Source organism: Nelusetta ayraudi, unplaced genomic scaffold (assembly GCF_046127955.1).
Source record: "Nelusetta ayraudi isolate G7.1 ecotype Tasmania unplaced genomic scaffold, CSIRO-AGI_Nayr_v1 ptg000064l, whole genome shotgun sequence".
NCBI classification, from domain to species: domain Eukaryota; kingdom Metazoa; phylum Chordata; class Actinopteri; order Tetraodontiformes; family Monacanthidae; genus Nelusetta; species Nelusetta ayraudi.
Genome location: NW_027466114.1, coordinates 1,850,514 through 1,877,947, shown reverse-complemented (window position 1 = coordinate 1,877,947; position 27,434 = coordinate 1,850,514). Strand labels below are relative to the sequence as shown.

General features: G+C 43.7%; 3 protein-coding genes and 1 pseudogene across 3 annotated transcripts in view; all 4 read left to right on the top strand.

Moving 5' to 3' along the window:
• LOC142898370 (NLR family CARD domain-containing protein 3-like) overlaps positions 1 to 27,434 on the top strand; it is a 417,525-nt gene that overhangs the window by 147,706 nt on the left and 242,385 nt on the right. The window lies entirely within an intron of this gene.
• The window catches only part of LOC142898405 (NACHT, LRR and PYD domains-containing protein 12-like), a 143,863-nt gene that overhangs the window by 38,386 nt on the left and 78,043 nt on the right, over positions 1 to 27,434 (top strand). The gene's annotated exons all lie outside the window — the stretch shown is intronic.
• Positions 1,277 to 5,069, top strand: LOC142898406 (peroxisomal succinyl-coenzyme A thioesterase-like; annotated as a pseudogene).
• Positions 7,850 to 10,393, top strand: LOC142898388 (tripartite motif-containing protein 16-like). Its single transcript, XM_076041327.1, has one exon. The coding sequence runs from the start codon at positions 8,057 to 8,059 to the stop codon at positions 9,722 to 9,724; it is 1,668 nt and encodes a 555-aa protein (XP_075897442.1). The 5' UTR covers positions 7,850 to 8,056; the 3' UTR covers positions 9,725 to 10,393.

Here is a 27,434-nt window from a genome sequence, read left to right as displayed (position 1 = left end):
AAAAGCCTATGCCTATTGTTGTTGTAATATATATAAATATATAAAATATAAACTGTTCTTTATTACAAAAGTGTAATGCAAATTATCTGAACTTTAAATATCAAAAAAATGCAAACCTGAGTAAATAGAATAGTTCAGGCCAAATCCAAAGAAAAAAAATGCCACAATATATAATATAAAACAATTAAATGGTGGTAAATAGTAGCAATAAATAGCAATAAAATAGTGGTAATAAATATTGTCAGATGAAATAAAAAAAATGTATAGCTTTTCATACAAGCAATTTATTAGTATTATTATCATTAGGCTATTATTATTTTTCTTTGACTGTCAGTCTGCCTGCCTTCATAGGATTCATCATGGCTTAATTTTTTACCTTAGTTAGCTGTGTTAGCCCCTACAGCAGACCTGGGCAAAGTACGGCCCGCAGGCCACATCTGGCCCGCTGTGTGTCTCTGTCCGGCCGCGTGAGGCAGTCATAAATTACACAATCTACCGGTCGATCGCGAAGGTAGTTTGCCTGCATCGCATGGAGAGACAGAGTCGCGAAGATGCTTCCGCGGGTCCGCGGGAATTCAGCGCTATTTCCCACAATAACTCCTCTTCATGTTGTCTGGTGGCAATTCCAGTACTGCACATTATACTCAGACCGACCGGTAAACTCTTGCAAAAGGAGCAACAACAACAACAACTGCTGCTCCTGCTGCGAATACTGCAATCATTTTTCGCCCTGCAAATGGAGCATTTCATTTTTAAAATAAGAAATTTCTCAAAACTGCACTTTCAATCGAAGCAAGAAGTCATAAGTAGTGGGAAACCAACGCCAGATCTGCAAGGTTTGCTTCAAACGACGGGGGTGACTGGAAAGTATATAACTCGTTATTTTCAAACGGACTGGTATTCTCGAAAAGATTGGCTTTGTGGCTGTGCTATTAAAAAAAAAAAGAAAATCGCCTTTACTGCTTTCCCTGTGACAATGTCTGGACTTCATTTACAAGTAAAGGTCAGATATACTATCCTGCATTATGCAGTGGTGTGTTTCAAATGCTTTTCAATTTAATCCAAAATGGGATAACACCCAGAATTGAAGCTGTTCTATTAGCATCATACTTTCTGTTTGTAAATCTGACATGAGTGTCAGTGCCTTAGCATCATAGTTTATGTTTGTAAATCTGACTTTTGAGTCAGTGCCTGCCCAACCCCAAACCTCACTGCACGTCACTGCCTCCGTCATAAATTTCTGAATAGAGACCGAGAGCAGAGTCAACCACGGCGCTCATTTGCTCTGGTCCGGACCTCTGTTAGTCCACGCCATCGACTCTCAGGGACGTGTATTGACCTCCGTGAGTGACCCTAACCACTTCATTTTGAAGAAATAATATTCTTATGCTGGAATGGTGCTCCGTGCTTTTGTAACTCGGTGCCTCCGCATGGAAACCATGCAGGCTGTGCGGCGTTATGTTGAACATTCCGATTTCGATTGTTGTTGTTGTTGTTGTGTGTTATTTTTCTAAGCGAAATCGCTTTTTAAAAGACGCTTTTAAAAATGCCTTTATTCGTGGAAAGTGTTATCGCGAGTAATATATATATATAAGTACAACGGGATGGTTGTCGCCAACACTTGAGGCACTTTTAATCAACTGAACTCAAAACAAGATGAGCGAATTTAAAAAGTATCCGGAAATTTGGATTCAGCAGATATTTGAAAACCTTTCATAAAACTACCAGAGTGCAAGGACTTCATGAAACATAAGTCAATACTACCGGTACGGCATATGACCTCAGACGGAAACTGGCTAATTCCAGTGAAAATCAACAGAGAGCGGATGTTCCTGTTTTCTACTCCGCCCCGCCCACTTTCTTGGCGTGATAAAAACTCATTGCCGCCAATTTCTGAACAGAGAACTTTGATGAGAGGTTTGATGGGTTGAGTGCTACGCTAAGTGCTCTGCTTCACAGGACTGTTTGACCTGATAAAGAAGTAGCACTTGTTTTCTTAGAATAATCTGGATAAAGGACTAGACGTTGAAATCTATTTTCATTCATCTTATTTTCATAGTTGCACTTTGAGACTGCAGTCCATTTTTATTGCAGTCATGTAGCAACATGACAGGATGCATTTACATCAAATTACAACAAATTAACAGACAGACCCTTAAACAGACACTTGTGCAAATTCCCCTTGTCAAATAAAGATTATTGGCCACTTTCTTTGTCTCTTTTTACAGTTTTTTTTAACCAGGTGTTTTCCTCCCTTAGGTTCAAGGTTCAAGGTTCATTTTAACCTCACCCTCATTCTTCCGCAGGAAGACCGTCCGCCATGTCCCGGCTCGCACCCGTCCTCTCCGTCAGCCCCTGTCGGGGTCTGGTGGACGATAAGCTGACGGTGCTGGTGGAGAACCTCCCTCCCGGACTCCCCGTGACACTTCACTCGCTCCACCTGTCCGAGGACAACGACTACTGGGAGGCTTTCGGACACTACGTCAGCGACCACAGGGGAGTCGTGTCCGGTGGGCTTCTCTTCCTCCTTTGTGCTGTCCATCTTTTAATTTGTTTGTAGAATTATCCTGTGTATTGACACTTTACTCCTTTTTGCAGTGGCAGATGACATTAGTTTCGGGGGCACGTACACGGGAAAAGAAGCCATGGGTTTATTATGGAGCATGCGTCCCGTACCAGATGGTCGCCAACACCTCAGGTAACCTGCGACTGTGTAACTTTATTGACGCTCAGACCTGACACAGTGGAGAACACAATGTGTGCTGCATTCCTTTGACACGACAGGTTGAGGGGGACCAACGTGTACAGCCCGCTGCTGATCAGCATCTCGGTGGACGGCGGGCACCAAGCTGAGGGCTTCAGGAAGCTCTGCCCCCTGGGCTCCAGTGTCATCGAGCGGTGGTACGTGGCCCCGGGCGTGAAGAGGGTCAGCGTTGGAGAGAGGGGCGTGCAAGGGACTTTATTCATTCCACCGGGTGAGCTCTTCCTTTCAGCTTGGCTGTTTCTTGCTCTTCATGTGTTTGCTGGTTTTAAAGGTCTCCCTCCTGCCCCCTGTGCTCTTGTCTCCAGGCCCAGGACCCTTCCCGGGTGTGCTGGACATGTGGGGGGGGTGGCGGAGGGCTGGTGGAGTATCGCTCCGCCATGCTGGCCTCCCACGGTTACGTCAGCTTGGCGCTGGAGTATATCTCTGCCGAGGAAACGGCGTCAGTCGGCGATGAGTTCCACTTCTTCGAGGTCCGTGCTGGATGGTATCTCAGGATTCACACTTCCTCCAATGTCATGTAGTGTGATGAAATGATTACACGTTGCTGAGTCGTGTAGAATCAAACCACTTGAACGCCGGTCACGGCTTTTGTGTGCCATCTCCTGGCTGAAAACTTCTGATTTTTCAGTTTTGTTCTTCTGCTCCGACACAGATGGCGTTCAGTTTACTGCAGGAGCATCCTCAGGTGGTGCCGGACAGAGTGGCACTGTTTGGTCTCTGCCTCGGCTGCATCATAAGCCTCTACCTGGCTGCAGAGAGCTCTGTCGTCAAGGTAACGGGGCACGCTGGGCAAATATAACTTGGTTGTGATAGATGGTGTGTCAGCGTGTGTCACTGTGTTGCATTTCAGCCCTTTTGTTGTGTCGGAATCAGCGGGAGTCACCTCAGGCCGGAGGGGGAAAGGATCAGTGAAGTCTTGAGACTCTTTGCAACGTAGGTGTTGTTTTCTGTCATGTGGCTACGCATCCGCATTCACATGGAAGAACTGCCGGGAATGTCTGCGGATCCACTGCACAGACTGTGCTTCCTTCTTCCGGCAGGCAAGCGGACAAGATCATCTTTGACGAGAGCGGCCATCAGATCGGTAAAGGGTTGGGCTTAGCTGTGATGCACGACTCTGACAAAGTGGACATCAGTAACGACAAACAACACAACACAAAGGATGCAAACTAGGAGATTTGTTGTCAGATTCAGATTGTCAATGGCATGTTATTGACTGTTGCTTGTCAGATGGTGGGAGGGCTGACTGCTTCTGGTCAGCAGAAGCATTTTCCACCTGATGTCCCTCGAATTTCTTTAATTTGTTTTTTTTTACTTTCCCAGGTGGGAAAGATAAATTGTCCGTTGTTGTTGATCAACGGCACAGACGATCAGAACTGGCCAGCAGTCGAGTGTTCTAAAGACGTAAGTCGAGACACGCATGGCTGACAGCCAGATGTGCACATATTGTCATGAATCAATGAAATGGCATTTATTTGTTTATGACCTTTGACCCTCAGATCTCCCAAAGGATGAAGGCGGCAGGTAAGGAGCACCTGCTGACTGTCTTGGAATACCATGGAGCTGGTCACCTGATCGAGCCGCCCTAGTCGCCACACTTCAGGGTGACCAATTTCAAAAAGAATGGTAGGTCTTCCGATGATGAATCGCAATGTAATAACAACATACAGCCGCTTTATATTTGACTTTATTTTCCCTTTTTGAGGCGTCCATGGTATTTCCAGGCTTTATTTCTCTATGCAGGTGTCATGTTTTTGGCTGTTATGCTGATGGGAAGATTAATGTGTGTTTTCTAGTGAAATTAGTTTGGGGAGGAACGACCAAACCTCACTCTGAGGCTCAAGAAGACGCCTGGAGGAAGATGTTGGCCTTCCTGCAGGCTCACCTCTACTCTAGTGGGATGCCCAGAGCCAAGATGTGAATTGTCTGTGCAAGTTTAACCACGATAAATTAATCCTTTGCTGCTTATTGGCTATACTGGGAGCTTTTTATTTACTCTGGTGTAAATCATCAGCACGTCTTCCCTTAAGACTCCTGCTTCCTTTGTTTTTTGATTCATGAGTTTGATGACTTCATTTATAAATGTTATGTTTATATTAAGTGATTTTGTACATTTACAGAGGCAACACTTGTGCCTTATTTCATCAGCCGACATTGACTATTTGCAGAATGTATTATCAGTCTACTGCAAATACATGGTATACATATTTGTGAGTATGTCGGACTTACATTTGCAAACTGTAGTTTTTTTTTCCTCAGGTGTGGCCTCTTTGGCCTATTCACCAATAAATCTGTTGAATTTCAACAGTTTCTTGATTTTTATTTCTTGTCACCGTGATCCAAGATGCAACATATGGACATCAAAACAAATGTTCCAATCAAAAAGGAAAGGATGGTGTAGTGTCTGAAGCTTTGGCCCTACCAGTGGCGCCACCAGGGGGTGGCCACGGCCCCCCCTATAAATGTACTGGCCATTATAGGTTGTAGTAGGGTACTGACCCTACTACAATGCATTTCACCCCAAATGCGCAGCCAGCCAGGCAAGCCGCTTTTGATCTTCCCTCACTCACAGCACCTCACACCCCTCCCTCTCCCCACGGCCGCTGTTGCGCGCATAGACAGCAATGGGTCAGAGTGTGCGCGTGACCGCCGCTTGTATCTACACAGATAAATGACCTCAAATGGAGTTAAGAGAGAAGACAGAGAAGACGCGTCAAAACGCGTCAAACAACCCAGCAACTGACCCGGGTTGAAATCGGCTCTAATCGGAGCGCCCCGATCGGCTCGGCTCCCTCTGGTCCGATCGGAGCCGAGCCTCAGTAAGTCAAAATAAGTCATAAAGTCAAAAATATTCCTGAGTAAAAGAAGAGGGGGAAGTATGCGTCGTAACGTGTGCTTTTTAAGTGCTAAATAGTGCCGCTACAGCACCTGTTAGAGCAGCCTTTTGACGGGTTTTTGACATGTAGAACTGAGTTACGTAGCTAACGTTAGCTGCTGCTTGTATATGTTATGTCAGTCATTTTCAGACAATGAAGAGAAAGTCCACAGACATCTCTTCTTATTTTAAAAAGAGTATTAGGACAGGAGAGAAAGAGACGACAAGGCAGCAACGGAGGCTTAGTGAGGAGAGGGGGGAAGAGGAGGAGGATGGAGTAGAGAAAAATACAGAGCATATGTCATCTTTTCTAAGGGCAGAGTTGCTGTTCATTCTGAAAACCATCTGCCCTTCCTCGGTCTATCCACATCTTTCCAAGCCAGTGCAATCACTCTCTTGGCCAAGAGCAGACCTATGTCTAAAAATAATCCATGCTTCTTTCTTACGTTACAGTTTGGAGGATAAAAACCCAAAAGAAAAAGCTTGGCTTCTAAAAGTAATTGTATCTCTAATATCTCCTCCATGCATTCTTTCACTTCTCCCCACAATTTCTGAATTTGAGAACACTGCCACAAACAATGAAAGATCGAGCCCTTTTCTTTATCACACTTTATGCACACATCTGGTACGGCGCTGTTGAATTTATTCAACTTGACCGGCGTCATGTAAGACCGCATTCACCAGTTGTACTGCAGCCATTTCAACCGGGTATTCACTGTGTGAGATTGTGCTTTGGTGCAGGCCTTCTCCCACTCCTCAGTGGACAGGTCAACCTGTAGGTCCTCTCTCCAGGACTCAAGCTTATCTAACGAGGATTCTGAAGACTGATACACCAGCTGGATATATATATATATTTTAGAAATCAGGCCCCTCCCCTGGCAGTCTTTCATCATCATTCTTTCAAGTGTTGACAGGCTAGGAATACACAAGGCAAGTATCTGAAGAACTGGCTGCGAGGTAGATCGTGTTTAACGACAATTTCATGGAAAGACATCAGACGCTTATCAACAGGATTATAAAGATCTCCTACTTTTTGTAACCCTTGCTCAGCCCATATTTTAAACCCCCCCTCACCTCCTCCTGGGGGGGAAGAGATCATTTCCCCGTATCGGACTAAATAATGAGAGTGAGGCTGCGTCTTTGAAATATTTCTCAACTAGTTGCCAGACGGTGATCATATTTTTAGTCATAGGATTCTTAGTGTTATTTTGGAGTTTCTTAAAATCTGCTGAGTAAAGGTAAATGGATAAGGGAAGCTTCAGTGAATAACCTTCCATCTCCCTCCACAGCGGCACGTTCTCTTCTGAGAAGTGAAACATCAGTGTTGTCAGTTGCGCAGCCCAGTAATACCAGAATGGCTGTGGGCATTGAAGCCCTCCTCTGTCATACGGCAGGTACAGCAACGATAGGCGCTGCCTGGAGCGTTTATTGTTCCATAAAAACTTGATGAAGAGTGTCTTCAGCTGAGAAAATGGATTGCTTGGAGGTGGCGGAGGTCAATTTTGAAATAAATATAATAGTTTAGGCAGTACATTCATTTTAAGAGTGCTCATTTTCCCCAATAACGACATTGGAAAATCAGCCCATCTATCTCAAGAATTTGACATTTCTTGAATTACTGGTTTATAGTTAGATTCTATGATGTTATCCAGCAGCGGAACAATTTGAATGCCTAAATAAGTGAAGCAGTCGACAACTTTAAATTGAGAAACTACATTAGTTGGATTTTCTCTGTCTTCCTGGTTTAATAACATAATGGATGTTTTAGACTGATTGATTTTATCTGCGCCATATTTAACAATATGTTAAATTATTATTTAAAATAATGTAAATCACTGATCAAGCACACCTAACAATTCAACTACCAATGAATGAGCAGTAGTATGCATGTGATAACATAGATTGAAAAATGAGCCGGAGTGATAGCTCTTCTCTGAATAGACAAGCTAAGCCAGTGTGCTGCTGTCAGCCAGTCAAAATAGAGCAGAGTGGCACCTCTTCACTTTGTTACGCAATCTATGTCAGCGCGCAGCTGAGATGGTAAGTTGCTGGTGTGTGTGTGTGTGTGTGTATGTGTGTGTGTGTGTGTGGCAGCAGCAGCAGCAGCAATGACATCAGCTGCAAATGACGACTCAGATTGTGAACTATGAACTTTGATTCATTGTCTGTCTTCAGCGCCAAGTAAACAAAGTCCACACACACACACACACACACACACACACACACACACTCACACACACACACCCTGCCACTCCTCTTCCCGGAATGAGTCAGGAGGTTAGAAGTCCCGCCCCCTGTGCTCCCTGCAGCCAATCACAGCCCTGTCTGGTCGTTTCCTCCCCCTCAAGTCAAACTGGTTTCGTTTCTGAGGAAACAGAACCCAGTCAGCCAGTCAGTCAGTGGCTCTCAGAAGTGAAATGGCTCAGGCAGCAGCTCAGCTGGACCCAGAAACCTTCTCTTGTTCCCTCTGTCTGGATCTTCTCAAGGAACCAGTGACCACTTCCTGTGGACACAACTACTGCAGGAAGTGTCTCCAACACCACTGGGATGCAGAGGAGGAGAGGAGGAGAGTCTACAGCTGCCCTCAGTGTAGGAGGACCTTCACACCAAGGCCTGTCCTGGAGAGGAACACCCTGTTAGCAGCTCTTGTGGAGACCCTGTCGAAGACTGGACTCCAAGATGCTCCTGCTGATCACTGCTATGCTGGAGCTGGAGATGTGGCCTGTGATGTCTGCACTGGGAGGAAACTCAAGGCCCTCAAGTCCTGTCTGGTCTGTCGAGCCTCCTACTGTGACTCTCACCTCCAGCCTCATCGTCAGTCTTCAACATTTAAGAAGCACAAGCTGGTGGAACCCAGCCAGCAGCTCCAGGAGAACATCTGCCCTCGTCATGATGAGGTGATGAAGATGTTCTGCCGCACTGATCAGAAGATCATCTGTGGTTTATGCTGTGTGGATGAGCATAAAGGTCACGACACAGTGGCAGCAGCAGCAGAGAGGACTGAGAGGCAGAGAGAGCTGGAGGAGACCAGGCAGAAGATCCAGCAGAAGATCCAGCACACAGAGGAAGACCTGAAGGTGCTTCAGAAGGAGGTGGAGTCCATCAACGGCTCTGCTGATAAAGCAGTCAAGGACAGCGAGAAGATCCTCACCCAGATGATCCGTCTGCTGGAGAAAAGACGCTCTGAGGTGCAGCAGCAGGTCAGATCCACACAGGGGGCAGCAGTGAGTGGAGTCAAAGAGCTTGAGAAGAAGCTGGAGCAGGAGATGATGGAGCTGAAGAGGAGAGACGCTGAGCTGGAGAAGATCTCACACACACTGGACCACAGCCAGTTTCTCCACAGGTTCTCCTCACTGCCAGCACTCAGTGCGTCTCCAGACTCCTCCAGCCTGGAGATCCGTCCTCTCAGATACTTTGAGGACGTGGCAGCAGCTGTGACCAAGCTGAGAGATGAAATACAGCAAGTTCTGATGGACACTCAGACAAACATCTCATGGACAGTGAGCAACGTTGATGTTCTACTGAAGGTACCAGAACCCAGGAGCAGAGAGGACTTCCTCAGATATTCACCTCAAATCACTCTGGATCCAAACACAGTGAACAAACATCTGTTATTATCTGAGGAGAACAGAAAAGTGACAGGCATGATGGAAGTTCAGTCTTATTGTGATCATCCAGACAGATTCACTGACTGGGAGCAGGTCCTGAGTAGAGAAGGTCTGACTGGACGATGTTACTGGGAGGTGGAGTGGAGAGGGTGGGTTGATGTAGCAGTGGCCTACAGGAACATCAGCAGAGCAGGAACGTCAAAGGAAAGTGCATTTGGATTCAATGACAAATCCTGGAGTTTAGATTGTTACCCAGGTAGATATGGGTTTAGTCACAACAACATCAGGACTGATGTCTCAGGTCCTGAGTCCTCCAGAGTGGGAGTGTACCTGGACCACAGAGCAGGTCTGCTGTCCTTCTACAGCGTCTCTGGAACCATGGAGCTCCTCCACAGAGTCCAGACCTCCTTCACTCAGCCGCTACATGTTGGACTTGCTGTTTGTCCAGGTTCTTCAGCTGAGTTGATGAAAGTGTGACTGAAGTCGTCAGAGAGACTCTGAGCTGAATTCTCACCTTTGATTCTTCTTCTGTCTTCACCTTTGTTGCCCAGTGTCTCCGGCTGTCAATCACAGGGTGGGCGGGGCCTGGACGCCACTTCCTGTTTGTGCGCCTGGTGACTGTTGTCCACCTGATGTTTGTCTCCACGGCTGCTGGATGTTTGTGCCACGTTGTTTCTCTTCCTCTGCAGCCCATTCATCCCACAGATTAATAATGTGTCATTAGTCCACATGACAACTTTATTACTGTGGAAACACAGCTGAGGTCTGCTTCCACTCTGGACCTTTCCCCGCTGACCTTTGACCTTGCAACAACTCATCCATCTGATCAACCTTCTGACTGTTGATCCGTTTGTCAACAATCAGATGAATGCATGTAAATATTGTGAGAGAATTTTGTCTTTTGATTCTGCTTGTTGGCTCAATGTGACAATAGTCAATCAATAAGTCATGAAATATGCCATCAGTCTGTATTGCACAACAATGTCAAGTCAATGATCAACTGTTGAATTGAAGCAATAAAGCAACAAGACAATCCAGAGAGCAGTGGGAGTGTTTCCTGGCAGTGAACTGGTGCCAGTCAATGAGCTGACGTGACTGATGTCAGGCTGCAGTACCAGCTGCTCACCAGAGGGGGGGAGGCAGAGAGTCAGCAGGAACTCAGCAAGGTCAAAGGTCAACTAACAGTTAGCAAAGCAGCTTCATCTGCAGCTCTGCAAAAACAGGAGAAAAAAAGTGTGCACGCATGCACACACACTCACACACACACTCACACACACACACACACACACACACACACACGCACGCACAAACACACACCACTATTTTACAGAACAAGTAGAGAACGGGTACTTTACTGACTCACATTGTATTTACTTTATTGCATCATAACACCCATGATCATGTGAATTCATATATAGTGATTATATAATGCTATATTAATAAATAATATGAAATATAATATACAACTATATTATATTATATTATATCATATCATATTATATTATATTATATTATGTGTGGAGGGGCAAAGTGGCCTCCCCACGAAAAAGGGGATCTGGACCGACCGGGTTGAGGTGGTGGAGTTGAAGGAGGAGGCAGGCAGCGTCAAGTGCCTGCCTCCTTTTAAGTCTTTTAACCCAAAAAAAAAACCATAAATAAAGCAGCAGGAGCCAACTTCACCTTCCCCTAGTCTCACAACAGACTAGCCAGTTCTCCCTTCCCACAGCAAAATGAGCCCCCTTTATAGTGGGCAGCATCCTATTGCCAATTGGGCCACCCCACTAACCGTGGTGACATCGACAAAGTCGAACATTTCAAAACAAAACAATAACACAAAGAAATACACCCTTCAATAAACAGAACACAATTCCCCCTAAACATACAAACCCTTAAATACAAATAGACCCCACATTCTCCCCTTAATTACACATTCAAACCAAAACCAACACCCCCCCTTACGGCAATGGGCTACTCCACTTCGCCGGCGCTCCATAAAACCCCACCCCCGCAGCGGCACGCGCTTCCGCCCAGGAGCAGCGGAGCCGACCGGGACCAAGCGGATGCAGGTGAGGTGTGGGTGAGCAGCATGGTGACAGATGATGGTGAGAGATGAATGACCAGTGCACAAACTGTTACAGGTTGGGAAATGGGACAGAATGGGAGTCGCGGTGCTCCGCGCTGCCGACGCCGACACCCTGCTCACGGCACCCGTTCCTCCGCCCCCAAAGCACGGCTGGGCACAAAAACCGTATTAAATACAAAATAAAAATCCCTTACACAACCCCGTGTGCCACTTTGTGTGTGTGTGTGTGTGTGTGTGTGTGTGTGTGTGTGTGTGTGTGTGTGTGTGTGTGTGTGTGGGAGTGTGCGTGTGTGCACGTGTAAAACAGCGTCTCTTTCGCTCGCTCTCCCGCGTGGGCAACGCCACGCCGCCGGGTCCTCGTGGGGGAGACAGTGAGAAGGGGAGGCGGAGATCGCTCACTTTCTCACATTATATTATATGCATTTCTAGCCTCGGCCTTTAGCGACCTCATATTTAATCAACCCTAAATGAACACAAAATGAGCTTCAACTCTTGTCCAAACTGCACCAATAAACTGAACATTGTCTCCAATTCAATGCACCACGGTTTATATATTTGAAATTGCAGATGGTTCGGCAACTAAATCTTTATATTCTTCTTCAAGTATTACGGCTTCACCGTGGTGGCAACTGGATCTCCAGGTTGAGTTCAGTCTTCGAGGTTCTCAGGGCTTCTTATCCAATCACAGGATGCTTACGTGTGAAGTTCAGCGTAAAGCCAGCTAGCTGACCTTGCCATCGGAGACTCCAGATCTGATTGGCTATTGCTACTAACTGCTCAGTGGTCTAGTCAGTCCCTCCAGAAAAACCGCATTATGCGATGGCGTAATTCAAGGCATAATCAGTCAAAGTACGTGTAATCATGCGGGGGGATCCGCATTTTTCCAAAGACAATTTCGCCGCATAAATCTCAGATTTCCGAGCAAAATATGCGAGGTTTGCGTAATTTTATAATCCCCCTATTTTTTGTTTACTTGACTCAAGCGCAACCATTTTCCTCCAGTTCCTTTGAGAACGTTATTTGCAAAAAGCGAAGAAGACGAAGAAGAAAAAGAAGACGAAGAAGAAAAACAACAACCAATCAAAACCTCAAAGCCTTGGTCTTCCTTTACCACTGTCGCAACCCCATCTGAGTGCCTGCACGCGTGGATTTATGAGACGGTTTCCGACGGGTTCCCGATGTGAGTCGCGCATTTGAGTCGCGCAAACAATAAATCACTAAATAAACATACAAACTACTACAGTATATTCTTCTAAATATCCCTGTTGCTCTTAGGTTAGGAAGGCACCAGGACCAGACGGTGTGTCCCCCTCCTGCCGAAGGCCTGCGCTGAACAACTGGCTCCCACCTTTACATGGATCTTCAACCGTTCCCTGGAGCTGAGACCAGCGCCATCAAAGGATTAAATGACTACAGGCCCGTCGCCCTGACATCTGTGGTCATGAAGTCCTTTGAGAGGCTGGTGTTGAGCCATCAATCAATCAACCAATCAATCAACTTTTATTTGTACAGCACTAAATCACATTCAGAAACGTCTCAAAGCTCTTTGTACAATCAGAGAGAATGGAACCAACTGGGCCCAGAGAGCAAGCAAAGTGCGACAGTGGCCAGGAAAAACTCCCCTGTGGGAAGAAACCTAGAGCAGATTCAGACTCCAGAGGGCCGTCATCTGCCTATGACCAGCTGGGGTGAGAAGGAAATACAAAAAAATTTAGAGAGAGACAGAGAGAGAGATAGAAGTAGCCAGAGTGAGTTGCAGGGTTAAAGCTCTCACAATAAACAGTAGATGCAGATATATAAGAATAAATAATTCAAATATGCATGGAGTGCATGGCCAATGTATTTGACCTCTGTCGTTCTGAACTTACATTTGGCTTCATTGAATCTTAAGCCATTTTCATTTGCTCTTTTTAGTATTCTCACCCCAGAGTCACCCCAAACAGGAAGAGCACCAATGATGTTGACCACCCCATTCAACCCCTCGAACATCTGGGCCACCGCTCTTTGAAACACTTTGCTGGCAGATGAAATCCCAAAGGGAGGGCATTTGAAGCGGTACCTTCCAATGGGCGTGTTGAAAGTGCAGAGCTTGGAGCTCTCTTCATCTAGTTTAATTTGATAAAACCCTTGGTTCACATCCAGCACAGAGAAATAATTTGTGTTAGGCATGAGTGATACCACCTCCTCCACAGTGAGAAGTGGATAATGTTCTCTTCTTGTTGCTGTATTCAGATCCTTGGGATCCATACAAATTCTGGTCTTCTGTGGAGTGACAACAGTAACCATGCTATTTACCCATTGAGTTGGTTCCAACTGTTTTGCTATGACCCTTGATCGCTCCATCTTATGAAGCTGATCAATCTCTCTGTCTCGGAGAGCAACTGGGAACCTCCTGGGTGCATGTATCACTGGTTTCACTTCTGGGTCCAGTTTTATGGTGTGTTCTCCTGGTAAGCATCCAAGTCCTGTGAAGAGATGCTCATATTATTGAGGGATGGCATCTGTTTTTCCATGCTGTACAGTCTCTTCACCATTTTTAGCTCTGTACTTGTTTCTATTTTAGCTCCAGCTATTCCCAACAATAGCTGGAGTGGCTTTCTCTACTATTTCGAAGTCAATCTGGTGTGCTTGTCCCTTGTACTGGCATGTGAGTGATGTTTTGCATAGTGGCTCCATCTTGTGGCCTGAGTACGCCACTAATCTGCAGCGAGATGCATGAAGCTCATTGTCAAGCTTCAAAGCCTGAAAAGTCTTGGCTGATATAACATTGCAGTCAGCGCCGGTGTCAATCCCAAATCCAACTTTCTTTTCATTTATCAGCTCTTCAGTCCATCTGTCATTGTCACTCTTTGCCTTTTTTAACAGCTGCAATATCTTTCGTCTTCATTGTCCCAATGGACATTTCTTCATCATTGTCAGTATATTCCTGATTACATTCCACAGCACGCACCTGTTGTGATTTCTTCTGGCTGCTTGCCCGGCACATCTTTGCAAAATGATTTTTCTTTTCACATTTCTTGCATGTTTGTCCATAGGCAGGGCGTTTTCTCAGGTTGTGCCTGTAGCCACAACCTTTGACTGTTGATTTTCTTTTCACTGGACACAGGGTTTTCATTCATGCTGCCACGTCTTTGGTTTTCTGCACCTCATCTTCTTCATGCAAAGCTTTCATTTGGGTGGATGCCAGCTCACTGGCACGGCACACATCAAGTGCTTTAACAAGCGCGAGGTGGGCTTCTCTGAGCAATCTGGCTCTCACTCGATCATCTTTTATTCCACAGACTATTCTGTCACGAATGAGTGAGTCACAGAGGTCGCCAAATTCACAGTCTTTGGCTTTATTTTTTAGGCTTGTCACGTAGGTGTCTACCGTTTCCGACGGGCCTTGTACACGGGTGAAAAACATGTGTCTGATGTAGGGCAGATATTGTTTCTTTTTTTTTCTGGGTTCACAGTGTTCCCGGAACTTTTGCTTCAATGGAGCTATTTTGTTCCTCTCATGATCGGCCAAGACAAACGTGTTACTCTTTAATGGCTCGGAGGTGGTTTGAAGTGAAGCGTGCCATTTTTGTCTTGTCTTCTTAAGTTCTTATTCTGACACCATGTAATGTCTTGTGTTAATAAATAACTTAATAGGACGACTTGTTTTTTTTGTGCAAGCTCCGTGTTTTACTTTGTTACTCCCAATACGACTTTCAAATGGAAAATGAGTCACAAACACCATCCGGTTAACTTTCAAATTAAAATCACAATGACTTACAGCAATATGCTACATATCTGACCGCAACAGCTAGAGGCCTGTTTGGACCGTTGGAGAGGAACTCTGTCTGTGTTGCCTCTGAAAAACGGCTGCTTTTGTAACTGCTGAGTTATCAGAGCAATGAACTTTTTATAGTTCCATGTCACCTGGATTTATGAAGAATTTCTTCATCTTACCTCCATTTGTCCACCACCATATATCGTTCAGTCACGCATCAGTAAATGAGTTTTCAGTCAGGACAATTCAAGTCCTTGTTTCCCAGAAAAAGACACAAACCGATTTTCTATTTCATTTTAACAGTTCTAATGAACGCTTGTTTTTTCTTAACTGTAATCATCGGTGATGTGGAAGTGATTCAGACGAATAGTCTAAGTTTAGAAATAAAGACACTGCTCCTATATTTGAAAAACAGGGCTGCAATTCAGAATGTGGTTGTTTAAAAGCAACCCTTATAGATATTTTTTTCCTTCAGTCCGACTGCAAGGTCCCCTCAAAAAAAGTTTCTATTTTACAAATACTTGTGGTTTCTGAATCGTGCCCTGACATTCAGAGGCAACCCATGCACAGAGTTCCTATCCAAAGGCCAAAGAGGCGAGAACCAGCAGAAAGTTCAATTTCATTCTGAAGACAACGGTGTTCATTTCATAATGTTGTTTGTGTTATTTTGCCAGTAAATAGTTCAGGTTCGATTCAGTACCTTTAATATCTCAAGGGAACAGTGAAATTGCTTTGTGCAACTATCAGTACAAAATTATTTAGGGTGATTAAAATTGTTTGACTAAGACAGCAAGCACTATCAGTTATTATTAAGCTAATAAAGTGTACACACACACACACACACACACACACACACACACATAGATATATATATTGAGATTGTTGAGTCAAGCATCCGCAACTGAGTTTTCAATCAGGGCAATTCATGTCTTTATTCTTGTTTGCCAGAAAATGAGACTCACTGATTTTTATTTTTATTTATTTTAATTTATTTTAACAGTTGTACTGAGCAAGAGTTTTTTGTTAACTGTTATCATCAGTGATGTGGAAGTGATTCAGACGTTAAGTGAAGGCTTAGAAATAAAGAAAGTCCAACTAGATTTGAAATCCAGAGCAGCAATTCAGAGTGTGATTCTTCAAAAGAAAAAAGAAAAACAAAGAAAGAAAACCCAAACAAATTAAAATCACCCACAGGGCTGCAGCTCTCACTCTGAGTTGCAGCATCTGCCAGCAAAGACAATGCTCCTGGAGGGGTTGTGTTGAATGAAAAACAAGAAGGGCTGGTCTGCAGTGAACTCTTTTCCAACTGCCCGCGGGCACAAGAGCGGTCGCAGCAGCAGCTTCTGTTCCCTTCTCGTTGACCTCGACATACGCCTCGTGGACAGCATCTGAAAGAGTGAGGCTGTGGTCTGGAGACATGGCTGTCAGAGAGGAGGCAAAAAGGGAGATATAGTTGATGGATGTCCAAACCAGTGTTTCTCAACCACTGTGCCGCGACACACGAGTGCACTAGTGAGATGATGTCAGGTGTGCCGTGAGCATTGATCCAATTTCACTTGATTGGTCTGAAAGAAAAACAACAACAAACATTCTATTGTGGAGTGACTGTCCTTCAAAAGGAATGTTGAACCTATTTTCCTCCCTTAATTCCTCCAATGACATCAGCTTATTTCCTTTGCATGTGTTTTCTTGCTTTGCATCGCTCCTCTGTTTACAGCGCATTGATTGATGAAGTAAATGTTTTTATGTCCTGCAGCGTGCGTGCTTGTTTGTTTGTTGTTTTGTTTTGTTTTTTTGCGTTTGCACCACGATCCTCTTTTTGTACCTTTTTAAACTTGTATTTGTGTTTGTGACTTTGCGTCGTTTCCGTGCTCAAATACGCGATTGTCCCGTATTTGGCAACTAAAAAAGCTGTCCCGTAATGAACTGAGACGGGACACACTTTTTTGTTGTCTTTTGTTTATTATATTTGTTTATCTTATTTGCAACCTCTTAATCTGGAGAAATGAAAGTTTATTGCTTTTGAAATGGTGTACTTGCATTATTATGACATATATTATCATTATATATGATTTAAAAAAATGATGTCAATAATATTGTTTATCGACAATAATTTGGAGCACAATTACTGTCCAGCAAAATTTGTTATCATGATAGGCCTACACTCAGGCAGCTACACCTGTCTTATTGTTTCTTTAAAAAAAAAAAAAGATTTTCCGTGGTGTGTTTAAAAAAAGAGTCAACTATTTTAAATTGTGATTGAATAAAGCTGTTTCTTTGGAAGTCCGTCTCGTCCTCTCAAATCTCAAAGTGTAACGAACCTGAACAGCCCGAGGAATTTTAATATAGTCATTTTCTGGGGTGCAACTCCCCAGGTGGCGTTGTCAGGCAACATAATATATAACATATTATAGCATTATATAATCACTATATATGAATTTTTTTGTCTGGAAAATATCTAATTACTCACTTTTCTATGAGCATTTCTACGACCCATCAGGGCTTCCTCTAGGAAAGCGCGGCTCTGCAACCTGGAAACTTTCTCTGTCTTTTGGACTCATACAGTGCAGCTGGAAGGAAAAAAAATAAAAAATCGTCCTTCCGAAGGCGTAGCGGTGCGCCGCCTAATAAAAGCTCTAATATTATTAATTAATCTGTTTCTGTTGAATTTTATTTTATGCGCTACATAGATTTTCTTGTGCGCTGAGAATGTGCAAGTAGTGCGTGACTGCGCAAGCACGCAGCTGAGAGGGAACATTGGTTATGATGCAACAACTGCAATTTACTTTATTATAATAATAATAATGATAATAAAACTGTACAAATAAAGTTTTATGATTATTGTTATTATAATAAAGTAAATACTGTGAGTCAGTAAAGTACCCGTTCTCTACTTGTTCTGTAAAATAGTGGTTTGTGTGTGTGTGTGTGTGTGTGTGGCATCATCCTCCTTCATGCCAGAGAAATATCAGCTGTTTCCTACATTGACTGATGTGCTTTTGAAACTTGGATCTTGTCTTCATGGTGTTGACTTTCTAAATGTCTGTGGTGAATACATGGAGATCTTGTCAGAAGAGAAATCTACGAACAAGCAGAGACTTTATCTGGATTGTCTTGTTGCTTTATTGCTTCAATTCAACACTTGATCATTGACTTGACATTGTTGTGCAATACAGACTGATGGCATATTTCATGACTTAGTGACTATTGTCACATTGAGCCAACAAGCAGAATCATTTGACACAATTCTCTCACAATATTTACATGCATTCATCTGATTGTTGACAAACGGATCAACAGTCAGAAGGTTGATCAGATGGATGAGTTGTTGAAAGGTCAAAGGTCAGGGTGGAAAGGTCCAGAGTGGAAGCAGACCTCAGCTGTGTTTCCACAGTAATAAAGTTGTCATGTGGACTAATGACACATTATTAATCTGGGGGATGAATGGGCTGCAGAGGAAGAGAAACAACGTGGCACAAACATCCAGCAGCCGTGGAGACAAACATCAGGTGGACAACAGTCACCAGGAGCACCAACAGGAAGTGGCGTCCAGGCCCCGCCCACCCTGTGATTGACAGCCGGAGACACTGGGCAACAAAGGTGAAGACAGAAGAAGAATCAAAGGTGAGAATTCAGCTCAGAGTCTCTCTGACGACTTCAGTCACACTTTCATCAACTCAGCTGAAGAACCTGGACCAACAGCAAGTCCAACATGTAGCAGCTGAGTGAAGGAGGTCTGGACTCTGTGGAGGAGCTCCATGGTTCCAGAGATGCTGTAGAAGGACAGCAGACCTGCTCTGTGGTCCAGGTACACTCCCACTCTGGAGGACTCAGGACCTGAGACATCAGTCCTGATGTTGTTGTGATAAAACTCATATCCACCTGGGGAACAATATAAACTCCAGGATTTGTCATTTAATCCAAATCTACTTTCCTTTGACCTTCCTGCTCTGCTGATGTTCCTGTAGGCCACTGCTACACCAACCAACCCTCTCCACTCCACCTCCCAGTAACATCGTCCAGTCAGACCTTCTCTACTCAGGACCTGCTTCTTGTATGTGAATCTGTCTGGATGATCACAATAAGACTGAACTTCCATCATGCCTGTCACTTTTCTGTTCTCCTCAGATAATAACAGCTCTTTGTTCACTGTGTTTGGATCCAGAGTGGTTTGAGGTGAACATCTGAGGAAGTCCTCTCTGCTCCTGGGTTCTGGTACCTTCAGTAGAACATCAACGTTGCTCACTGTCCATGAGATGTTTGTCTGAGTCTCCATCAGAACTTGCTGTATTTCATCTCTCAGCTTGGTCACAGCTGCTGCCACGTCCTCAAAGTATCTCAGAGGACGGATCTCCAGGCTGGAGGAGTCTGGAGACGCACTGAGTGCTGGCAGTGAGGAGAACCTGTGGAGAAACTGGCTGTGGTCCAGTGTGTGTGAGATCTTCTCCAGCTCAGCGTCTCTCCTCTTCAGCTCCATCATCTCCTGCTCCAGCTTCTTCTCAAGCTCTTTGACTCCACTCACTGCTGCCCCCTGTGTGGATCTGACCTGCTGCTGCACCTCAGAGCGTCTTTTCTCCAGCAGACGGATCATCTGGGTGAGGATCTTCTCGCTGTCCTTGACTGCTTTATCAGCAGAGCCGTTGATGGACTCCACCTCCTTCTGAAGCACCTTCAGGTCTTCCTCTGTGTGCTGGATCTTCTGCTGGATCTTCTGCCTGGTCTCCTCCAGCTCTCTCTGCCTCTCAGTCCTCTCTGCTGCTGCTGCCACTGTGTCGTGACCTTTATGATCATCCACACAGCATAAACCACAGATGATCTTCTGATCAGTGCGGCAGAATATCTTCATCACCTCATCGTGACGAGGGCAGATGTTCTCCTGGAGCTGCTGGCTGGGTTCCACCAGCTTGTGTCTCTGTAGGGGAGCAGCATCACGATGAGGCTGGAGGTGAGAGTCACAGTAGGAGGCCCGACAGTCCAGACAGGACTTGAGGGCCTTGAGTTTCCTCCCGGTGCAGACATCACAGGCCACATCTCCAGCTCCAGCATAGCAGTGATCAGCAGGAGCATCTTGGAGTCCAGTCTTCTCCAGGGTCTCCACTAGAGCTGCTAACATGGTGTTCTTCTCCAGGACAGGCCTTGGTGTGAAGGTCCTCCTACACTGAGGGCAGCTGTAGACTCTCCTCTCCTCCTCTGCATCCCAGTGGTGTTGGAGACATTTCCTGCAGTAGCTGTGTCCACAGGAAGTGGCCACCGGATCCTTGAGAAGATCCAGACAGAGGGAACAAGAGAAGGTTTCTGGGTCCAGCTGAGCTGCTGCCTGAGCCATTTCACCTCTGAGAGACACTGACTGACTGACTGACTGGCTGACTGACTGGGTTCTGCTTCCTCAGAAACGAAACCAGTTTGACTTGAGGGGGAGGAAACAACCAGTCAGGGCTGTGATTGGCTGCAGGGAACACAGGAGGCGGCTTCTAACTTCCTGACTCATTCCGAGAAGGGAAGTGGCAGGGTGTGTGTGTGTGTGTGTGTGTGTGTGTGTGTGTGTGTGTGTGTGTGTGTGTGTGTTTGTGTGTGTGTGTCCTTTGCTTCTACTGAAATATGTAATGTGTGGGCTCGCTGCAATAAAAGCCTTTGCTGTTGCTTTCTGCAGTTGTGTCAGGCCTGCGTGTCTAAAGTGCCAAGTCATCTTCTTATTGGCTGATCTGATGTCTTCCCACTTTGATTGTTTCTGCCCAACTTAGATTCTAAACACAACTGAAGAGCTTTATGGAGCAATAAGAACGGCCACAGTGAATAACTGCAGTGAATCCAGTTTAGATTTTCCTCTCCGACAGGTCATACTGTTGTTTTGTAGCATCTGCAGTTTTAAGAAGCGTGTGTCATGTGTGTATACATAGAAGAGTGGAGTGTTCAAGTTTCTCTTGTTGCTGTTTGACAAAGACTGGCAGTATTTTCATGCATTTTCTCTTCATTAGAAACTGATTGGGGTCAAAGAAAGAAAGAAAGAAAGAAAGGAATGAAAGTTGCTAATTTTCTTGTTTTCTTTGCAGTGAAGTCAGTCAACCTGTCAACATCCATGTGGCTGAACAAACCAACAACACTTTTTCTCTTCTCTTCACTCCGGCTGTTGTGGCCCTTGATGCTTCGCTAGTCGCTTGGTGCTGCGGCCATCAGCTGTTGAACCAAGGAGGCTTTTAAATGGCGTCTTGCTCCATCCAGGGACCTTTGACCTTTGTCCTCGGCCACCGAGAACCAAAGCGTCTGCAGCTCATTTCATAAACCCTCAAGTTTTCAACAGGTGAAAATGTAAAAATCTCCAGGCACTAAAGTTAAAAGTGGTGCTTTTGGTTTTGGTGAAGGACTCGAACTCGTCTTTGGTCAAAACTCTGAGCCATCAGTGCCCTGCTCTGTGCTCACAGTGGAAACCACTAGAAACCTGCCCTCTGCCTCCCCCCTGTGGTGAGCAGCTGGTCCTGCAGCCTGACATCAGTCACGAGAGGAACCCAAATGCAGACAAAGATGGCGGACACGGGCACCGCCATATCTCCGATACCGGAACTCAAGACCGGAACTCAACGCCGGAAGTTAGTTCATCTTTTTTTTAAAATGTATTTTTTAATGATTGCGCAAAACAGTACAAACAAAAAAACACAATTGCAACAAAAACTATCTAACAAAAACTAAACTAGCGTCGCCATAACTTCCATACCAGAACTCCACACCGGAAGTTCATTCTTCTTCGAGAAATGTTTTGCTTATTCGGCGTCCATCCCGATAGCAGCATTGTATATCAAGAGCGTGAGAATGGTAAGAAAAAAGTAAAAAAAATAAAACATTACCACCACCGAGTGTGGCATGGTCACTAAGATGCGATCCGTGCTATTTACAAAATGCGATGTTTGGAAGAATTTGTTATAGTGTCGTGTTGTCGTGAAGGTTGTTTCTACGCTTGAGTCGATGGTCCGGGCTAACGTTAGCTTAGCCAAAGAAAGTATCACAAATGTAACTCTCCTTTTAAATGTTCAGGAATATTGCTCAGAAGATATAGTATGTGCTGGGCAATGGACAGAGAAAATGGGCAAAGACTTGAAGGTACTTGTTATATTCAACCTTGCTCACACTTGGCATAAGTGAGTGGTGAGACTATTAACATTTGTTTTTCTTCAATCAGGGCTTCCCCGGACAAGACTTTGGCTCAGACTGTGGCATATTCATGTTAAGGGGAGGTCATAACAAGCTGTGGTAATATGTGCTGACCTTGGGCCCTTCTTTATTTCAAAGAAACTCCTATTTTCTCATTTGTTATACTGTTATTACTATTGACTGATAGTGTCATTGCTTTACCTTTTGTCTTTTGTAAAGCAACAATGTTTGGCTTTACTTTGATATTAAGGAAGCGTTTGATCAATACTTGACTTAAATGGATATGTTTATACACAAATGGTACTGGACTGAAGTAGAAGAAGCCTCACTTACTTGTATTTACAAGATCTAATGTCTAGGTTTCTAATGAGGAAAGCTAAACAGGACACTGAGGTTAGTTATAAAGAGAGGGATGTTAATACATATAAATGAAGTTTTAATGATTTCAGTCTTATTAAAATAGTTGAACACAGGACTATGTTGGAGTTCTTCTAAATGCAAAAGGTTCTGGATCACAATTATGATGACCTATTTGTCGGTTAGCCATGGATGGACTTCTGCAAATTCACTTGTCCAGGAAACCCTGGCAAGGAAGGAAAAAAGGAAAAAATTTCCAACAACTGCAAGATTTAGCAAAAATGGGATTTTTGCGTCATGTGTTGTCTTTGTGTGCTGTCCTCCTTGCCATGGCAGCACCAAGTCCAGCTCAGTACAGCAGAAACACTTGTTTTCTGTCCGCTTCTGCAAGCACTTACAGTTTTCTAAACAAGAAACATGTAGTTCCTCCTCCATTTATTCCTCTTCTTGTTACTGCACACAGTCAAAAAAATTGTGTCTATCAGCTCGTCTTGAACTCGGGAGAGCGGCAAATGAGCAAAAGAAAAAAATGTTGGCTTGTCCCTTTAAGAAAGTGACTCGGACTATGTTTAGTTTTTATAGATACGACTTTGAGGAAAATGATTCATGCATTCCCAGGCACTGTATAAGGATAGCAATTTTATAGTATATGTATGTTTAATTTCTAATGTGTCTCTCATTTGACTAGACTGCTGTATCCAGATGCCGGGTCTCTGGAATGGGTGCAGTGCAAGCTGTGCAAGGGTTGTGCTGCACAAAGAATGTGCAGGGAAATTGGACAGCGCTGACTCTTTCAACTGTGGATGCACAGGTATCATTGAACCACCAAGGTACTACACCATTCACTATTTTAATATCTGCACATGGTGTCACTATGTACTGTTTGTCTGAGCCCAAACTATTACCTGTCTTTATGTGTCCAGCCAACTTCCTGATTTGCATGCACATTAATAAAGGTCACTACCAAATGGCATTTCCTGTGGCTGAGTAGTCCAGTGTTTGCAGCTGCTGGCAGTCTTCATTTCTCCATCATTGTTTTCTGCAGCATCATGGATCTGATTGAGAAGGGAGGGATTCTGCCAGTGTTTTCCAAGACACAGATTAAGGTAACTTTTGAATAGACTGTGCTTTAATTATTTACAGTGCCTCTTACTTTGGCAGATGATTATATGTTCACCTTTTACTCTCTGGTTTCAGAACTTACATGATGGGCTCATTAATGGTACCATCAGGTCAGACAGGATGTACCTGTGGAAGAATCCGTCAACATCCCTCAACCTGAAACAGTTCCTTAAATTAAGGACACTTAATTTAAGTGACCAGCGGGTAAATGACATGTGTGTTAACAGAGATGTGACTTTAAAAAGGTGAATTTGTTTATTATGTACTTTTCTTTTCAATAGATTTTTTGCACTGTTGAAATTTATCGAGGAGGCCACAGGCCTGGGACAACAAATTAAGGGAGGCGATATTGGACTCTGTTTTCGGATTTTGTTTTTGATGTCATGCTTCCAGAGGTAAGAAGGTCAATCAAGTTTGCTTGGGAAATGGAATGAAATTATTGGGTGGTCCATTTTATTTGTTTGGAAATCATTAAAGAAAATTGAGTGGAGCCTTTACAGCATCACAAGGTTTGATTGAATCATGTCACTGTGTTTCAGATCTTTATTGAAGTCTTTATGAATGACGAGATGACAAGGCTGAATGCCGAGAGGACATTGGCTCGTGGCAGCTTTTAAGCCTCCTCACCACAGCCACCTGCCACCACAACGGCCAACGGAAGCCTGGAAGCAGTTTGTTTCTGGTCAATTTTCTTAATAAAGGCATTGTGCGAACTTCGAGTCAAATTATTATTGCCAGTATGACATGACATTGTTTTTATTACATTTTAGAAACAAAATAGAATGAAGAGAAAACTGATAATGGTTAAATAGAATTATTCCATGCATATAATGACTAAATGGGATAATGAAGAGCTCTCCAGAAGCAGGAAATACCTGTTCTGTTGCAGTGATGTCTGGGGCCATTGTTTTACTCACAATGCTTGTCCCTGGAGATCCCTGCTGGATGAAAAGTCAACCAGCAGGACTGAAGTCATTTTGCCAAGCTGCTTTTCTGTGCCTTTGAAAAAAACAGTATGTTGGGAGCTGTGTCTGTGCAGTGTTTGAATGATATTTGTTGCAGAGGCAGATGAACACATCAGAAAGCTAAAACAATTTTCCTTCCCTCCCCAGCAGACTGCAGCATAAAACAACACACATGCCACCACAAACAAAACATCTTCAGCATTTTGCTACAGATGTCAGGAGATCTTGGCTTCCTTAAGAAAAAGAGGCAGCTCTGCCCTTATTTATTGAGTGTCTCTGTTTAGGGACCTCTTCAAATTATTATCCAGCTGTACACTTAGATATTTATGACTTGGCACCACCTTGAGGTCTTCCCCACTGGTACTCTGGCTGAAGAGGGGGCTTGGATCTACAAGAAATCTATTATTATTTCCTTGGTCTTTGAGGTTTTTCAGTAGGACAGTTCTTGTGACTGCAGTCACTGAAGGCTTTGATCAGGTCCTTATATTCACATTGCTGCCCATTCCTGATACACTTCACAATAGCAAGGATTTACAGTGCCTTTATTTTTGCTGCTGACCTAAATGAATAGTAACCATATGCTAATGTGAAAGTAAGTGTAACCATGTCAAAATAGATAACAAATAGATATAAATATATTTGAATAAATAGGGTTAAAAACGTTAAAAATGTTTAATATTAATTAATTAATGCATAAAAAAAGTAACAATAATAATTTAATATGAAAAATATGAGGATAGAGAATTGATGTCACTTCCGTTTTCGGTGATTGCTGAGACGCAGCACCTGGTGACGCTGCAGCAGAGACGGAGCAGATGAGAAGAGAATTGGGAGGAACGAGCGGCGACCAATTAAGCAAATTTGATGGTTAAAAAGAGGATTTTGATTCGGGAAAAAGCATCTACCTGTTCGGGAACCGACAGGTATCATTACGAAACTAAAACAACGTTGGTTTCGGTGAGTTTTGTGTTTGTTTTATTGTATTTACCGTGTCATGTTTTACTCCTTTTTCTTTCATGACAAAGGGTAACACGTAGCTGTCTGCGGTTGAATTCTTTGTTGCACACTGTTATCAAGTTATTATTTTGTTGTTTATGACTGAGTGATACGGTGAATATTGTGTGAATGTTGTGTATTATGCAGTTTTGTCTGAGACGGAGCGAGTTGGAGGAGATCGCTCCGCCGCCAAAAAAATCCCGTAGCTAGTTTTAGTCTCAAGCACAGACAAATAGTTAAAGACATTTATTTATATACTTTGAAGATTTATTGACATTTATTTTGTTTCTGACCTGGAACGGAGATTGTTATTTTTTTGAATTGAACAGAGAACTTTGAAGTTGACTTTGAATTTTGACTAGTTGCAACATTCTTTTTTTTTAAATTTTCCTTGAACCAAATCGGATTGAGTTTTTTTTTTTTATTATTGAACTGTTGAACCCACATTTTTAGTTGAGCAATTGATTTAAGGTGTAAAACTTTTCTTTACTTTTGTTCATCTTTGAGTGTACTTTGAATTGTAGTGGTCCACTGTTATTTTCCTTTTAAATTGAAGTTTCTTTACCGTGCAGGGAAAGAAATTAGATTTAACTACTAAATAGAATAAATAGAAATAAAATAGGAGTCCTAAATAGTTCTAACCTAGAAAGGTCAAACAGAACTTAATTTACTTTAAATTAGTTCCCAAAATAGCTATAAGAGGGAAAGTGACTAAAATACTTCCATTTATTTTTTTCTGCTTTGTGTCTTATTACTTTTCTTTTTTTACAGAACCTGCAGGAAATGTTCTTTGTGTATTGTGGTTTTTCCATGCTTAACTTTTTGTAGTAAACAGCCGGCTTTTATATAAAGTGAATGTCCCTGAGTCGTCAATCTTACTCCTACTCCTCCGACCCTAGAACTGGTCCAGTAGCATAGACAGTGTTGCAACACTTGGGCTACAGAGTGATTTCCCTGGCAACCATTCGAAAAAAATTGAGTTTTGCAGGGAAGAGGACAATCATGCACAATCATCTCAGCTTTCTTGAAAGACTTGCACGGTTCTGTGACCTTTTTTGTTTTGGCAGCACTGATGTACGTTTTCAGAGAAGGCAAAATCTGTAGAGCACGCTCAGCCACCCCACATTTTCTAGCCATCGGTGACTACAGAAGTCAAGAGGGAAAGATGTTGAACCAGTGACTTCAGTGTAGTCCTCCCTGCGAGCAGGCACATCCTTAAATAGCCATTTAAGGCTGGACAGAGCTGCTCCCATGTCCCAGTCTGTGGACAAACATCCCGCTCTGAAAGCATTATGGAGTGTGTGCAAACCACAACTTCCCACATGAAGCATTTGCCTCCCTGTTTGTTTCTCAATGTTCTTCTGGGTGATAGAGAAGACCTTCCAATTTACATTGGGGCCGTCCATTGATAACTGTATTAGGTTCTGGAAGCCTATTTCTGAACACACCTTTTCAATTTTCTCATGAATTTGTTCTGCGGTGTGATGACCCATGAAAAATGATGTCAGGTACCTTGAATGTACTTGGTTATTGTTCCAGAATCTCACATGCGTATCAATCTGGCATGTCTTCATTTCCCCATTTAGGCTTTCATCAAAAAAAAGTACATATCCAGACTTTTTCTTGGCTGTGGTCTTCATTAAGGAAGAGAAATGAGGAGCAATTCCAAACGTGGCAAGATATGCCAACTTTGTCTCTAGACAAGAGAATTGCTTTGCAATGTCACTGTCAGGGAACATGGTTCGAAAAATGTCTCCTGCTTTC

Excerpts from the sequence above, each read along its gene's own strand:
- LOC142898388 (XM_076041327.1), top strand. The coding sequence starts at position 8,057 with ATGGCTCAGGCAGCAGCTCAGCTGGACCCAGAAACCTTCTCTTGTTCC.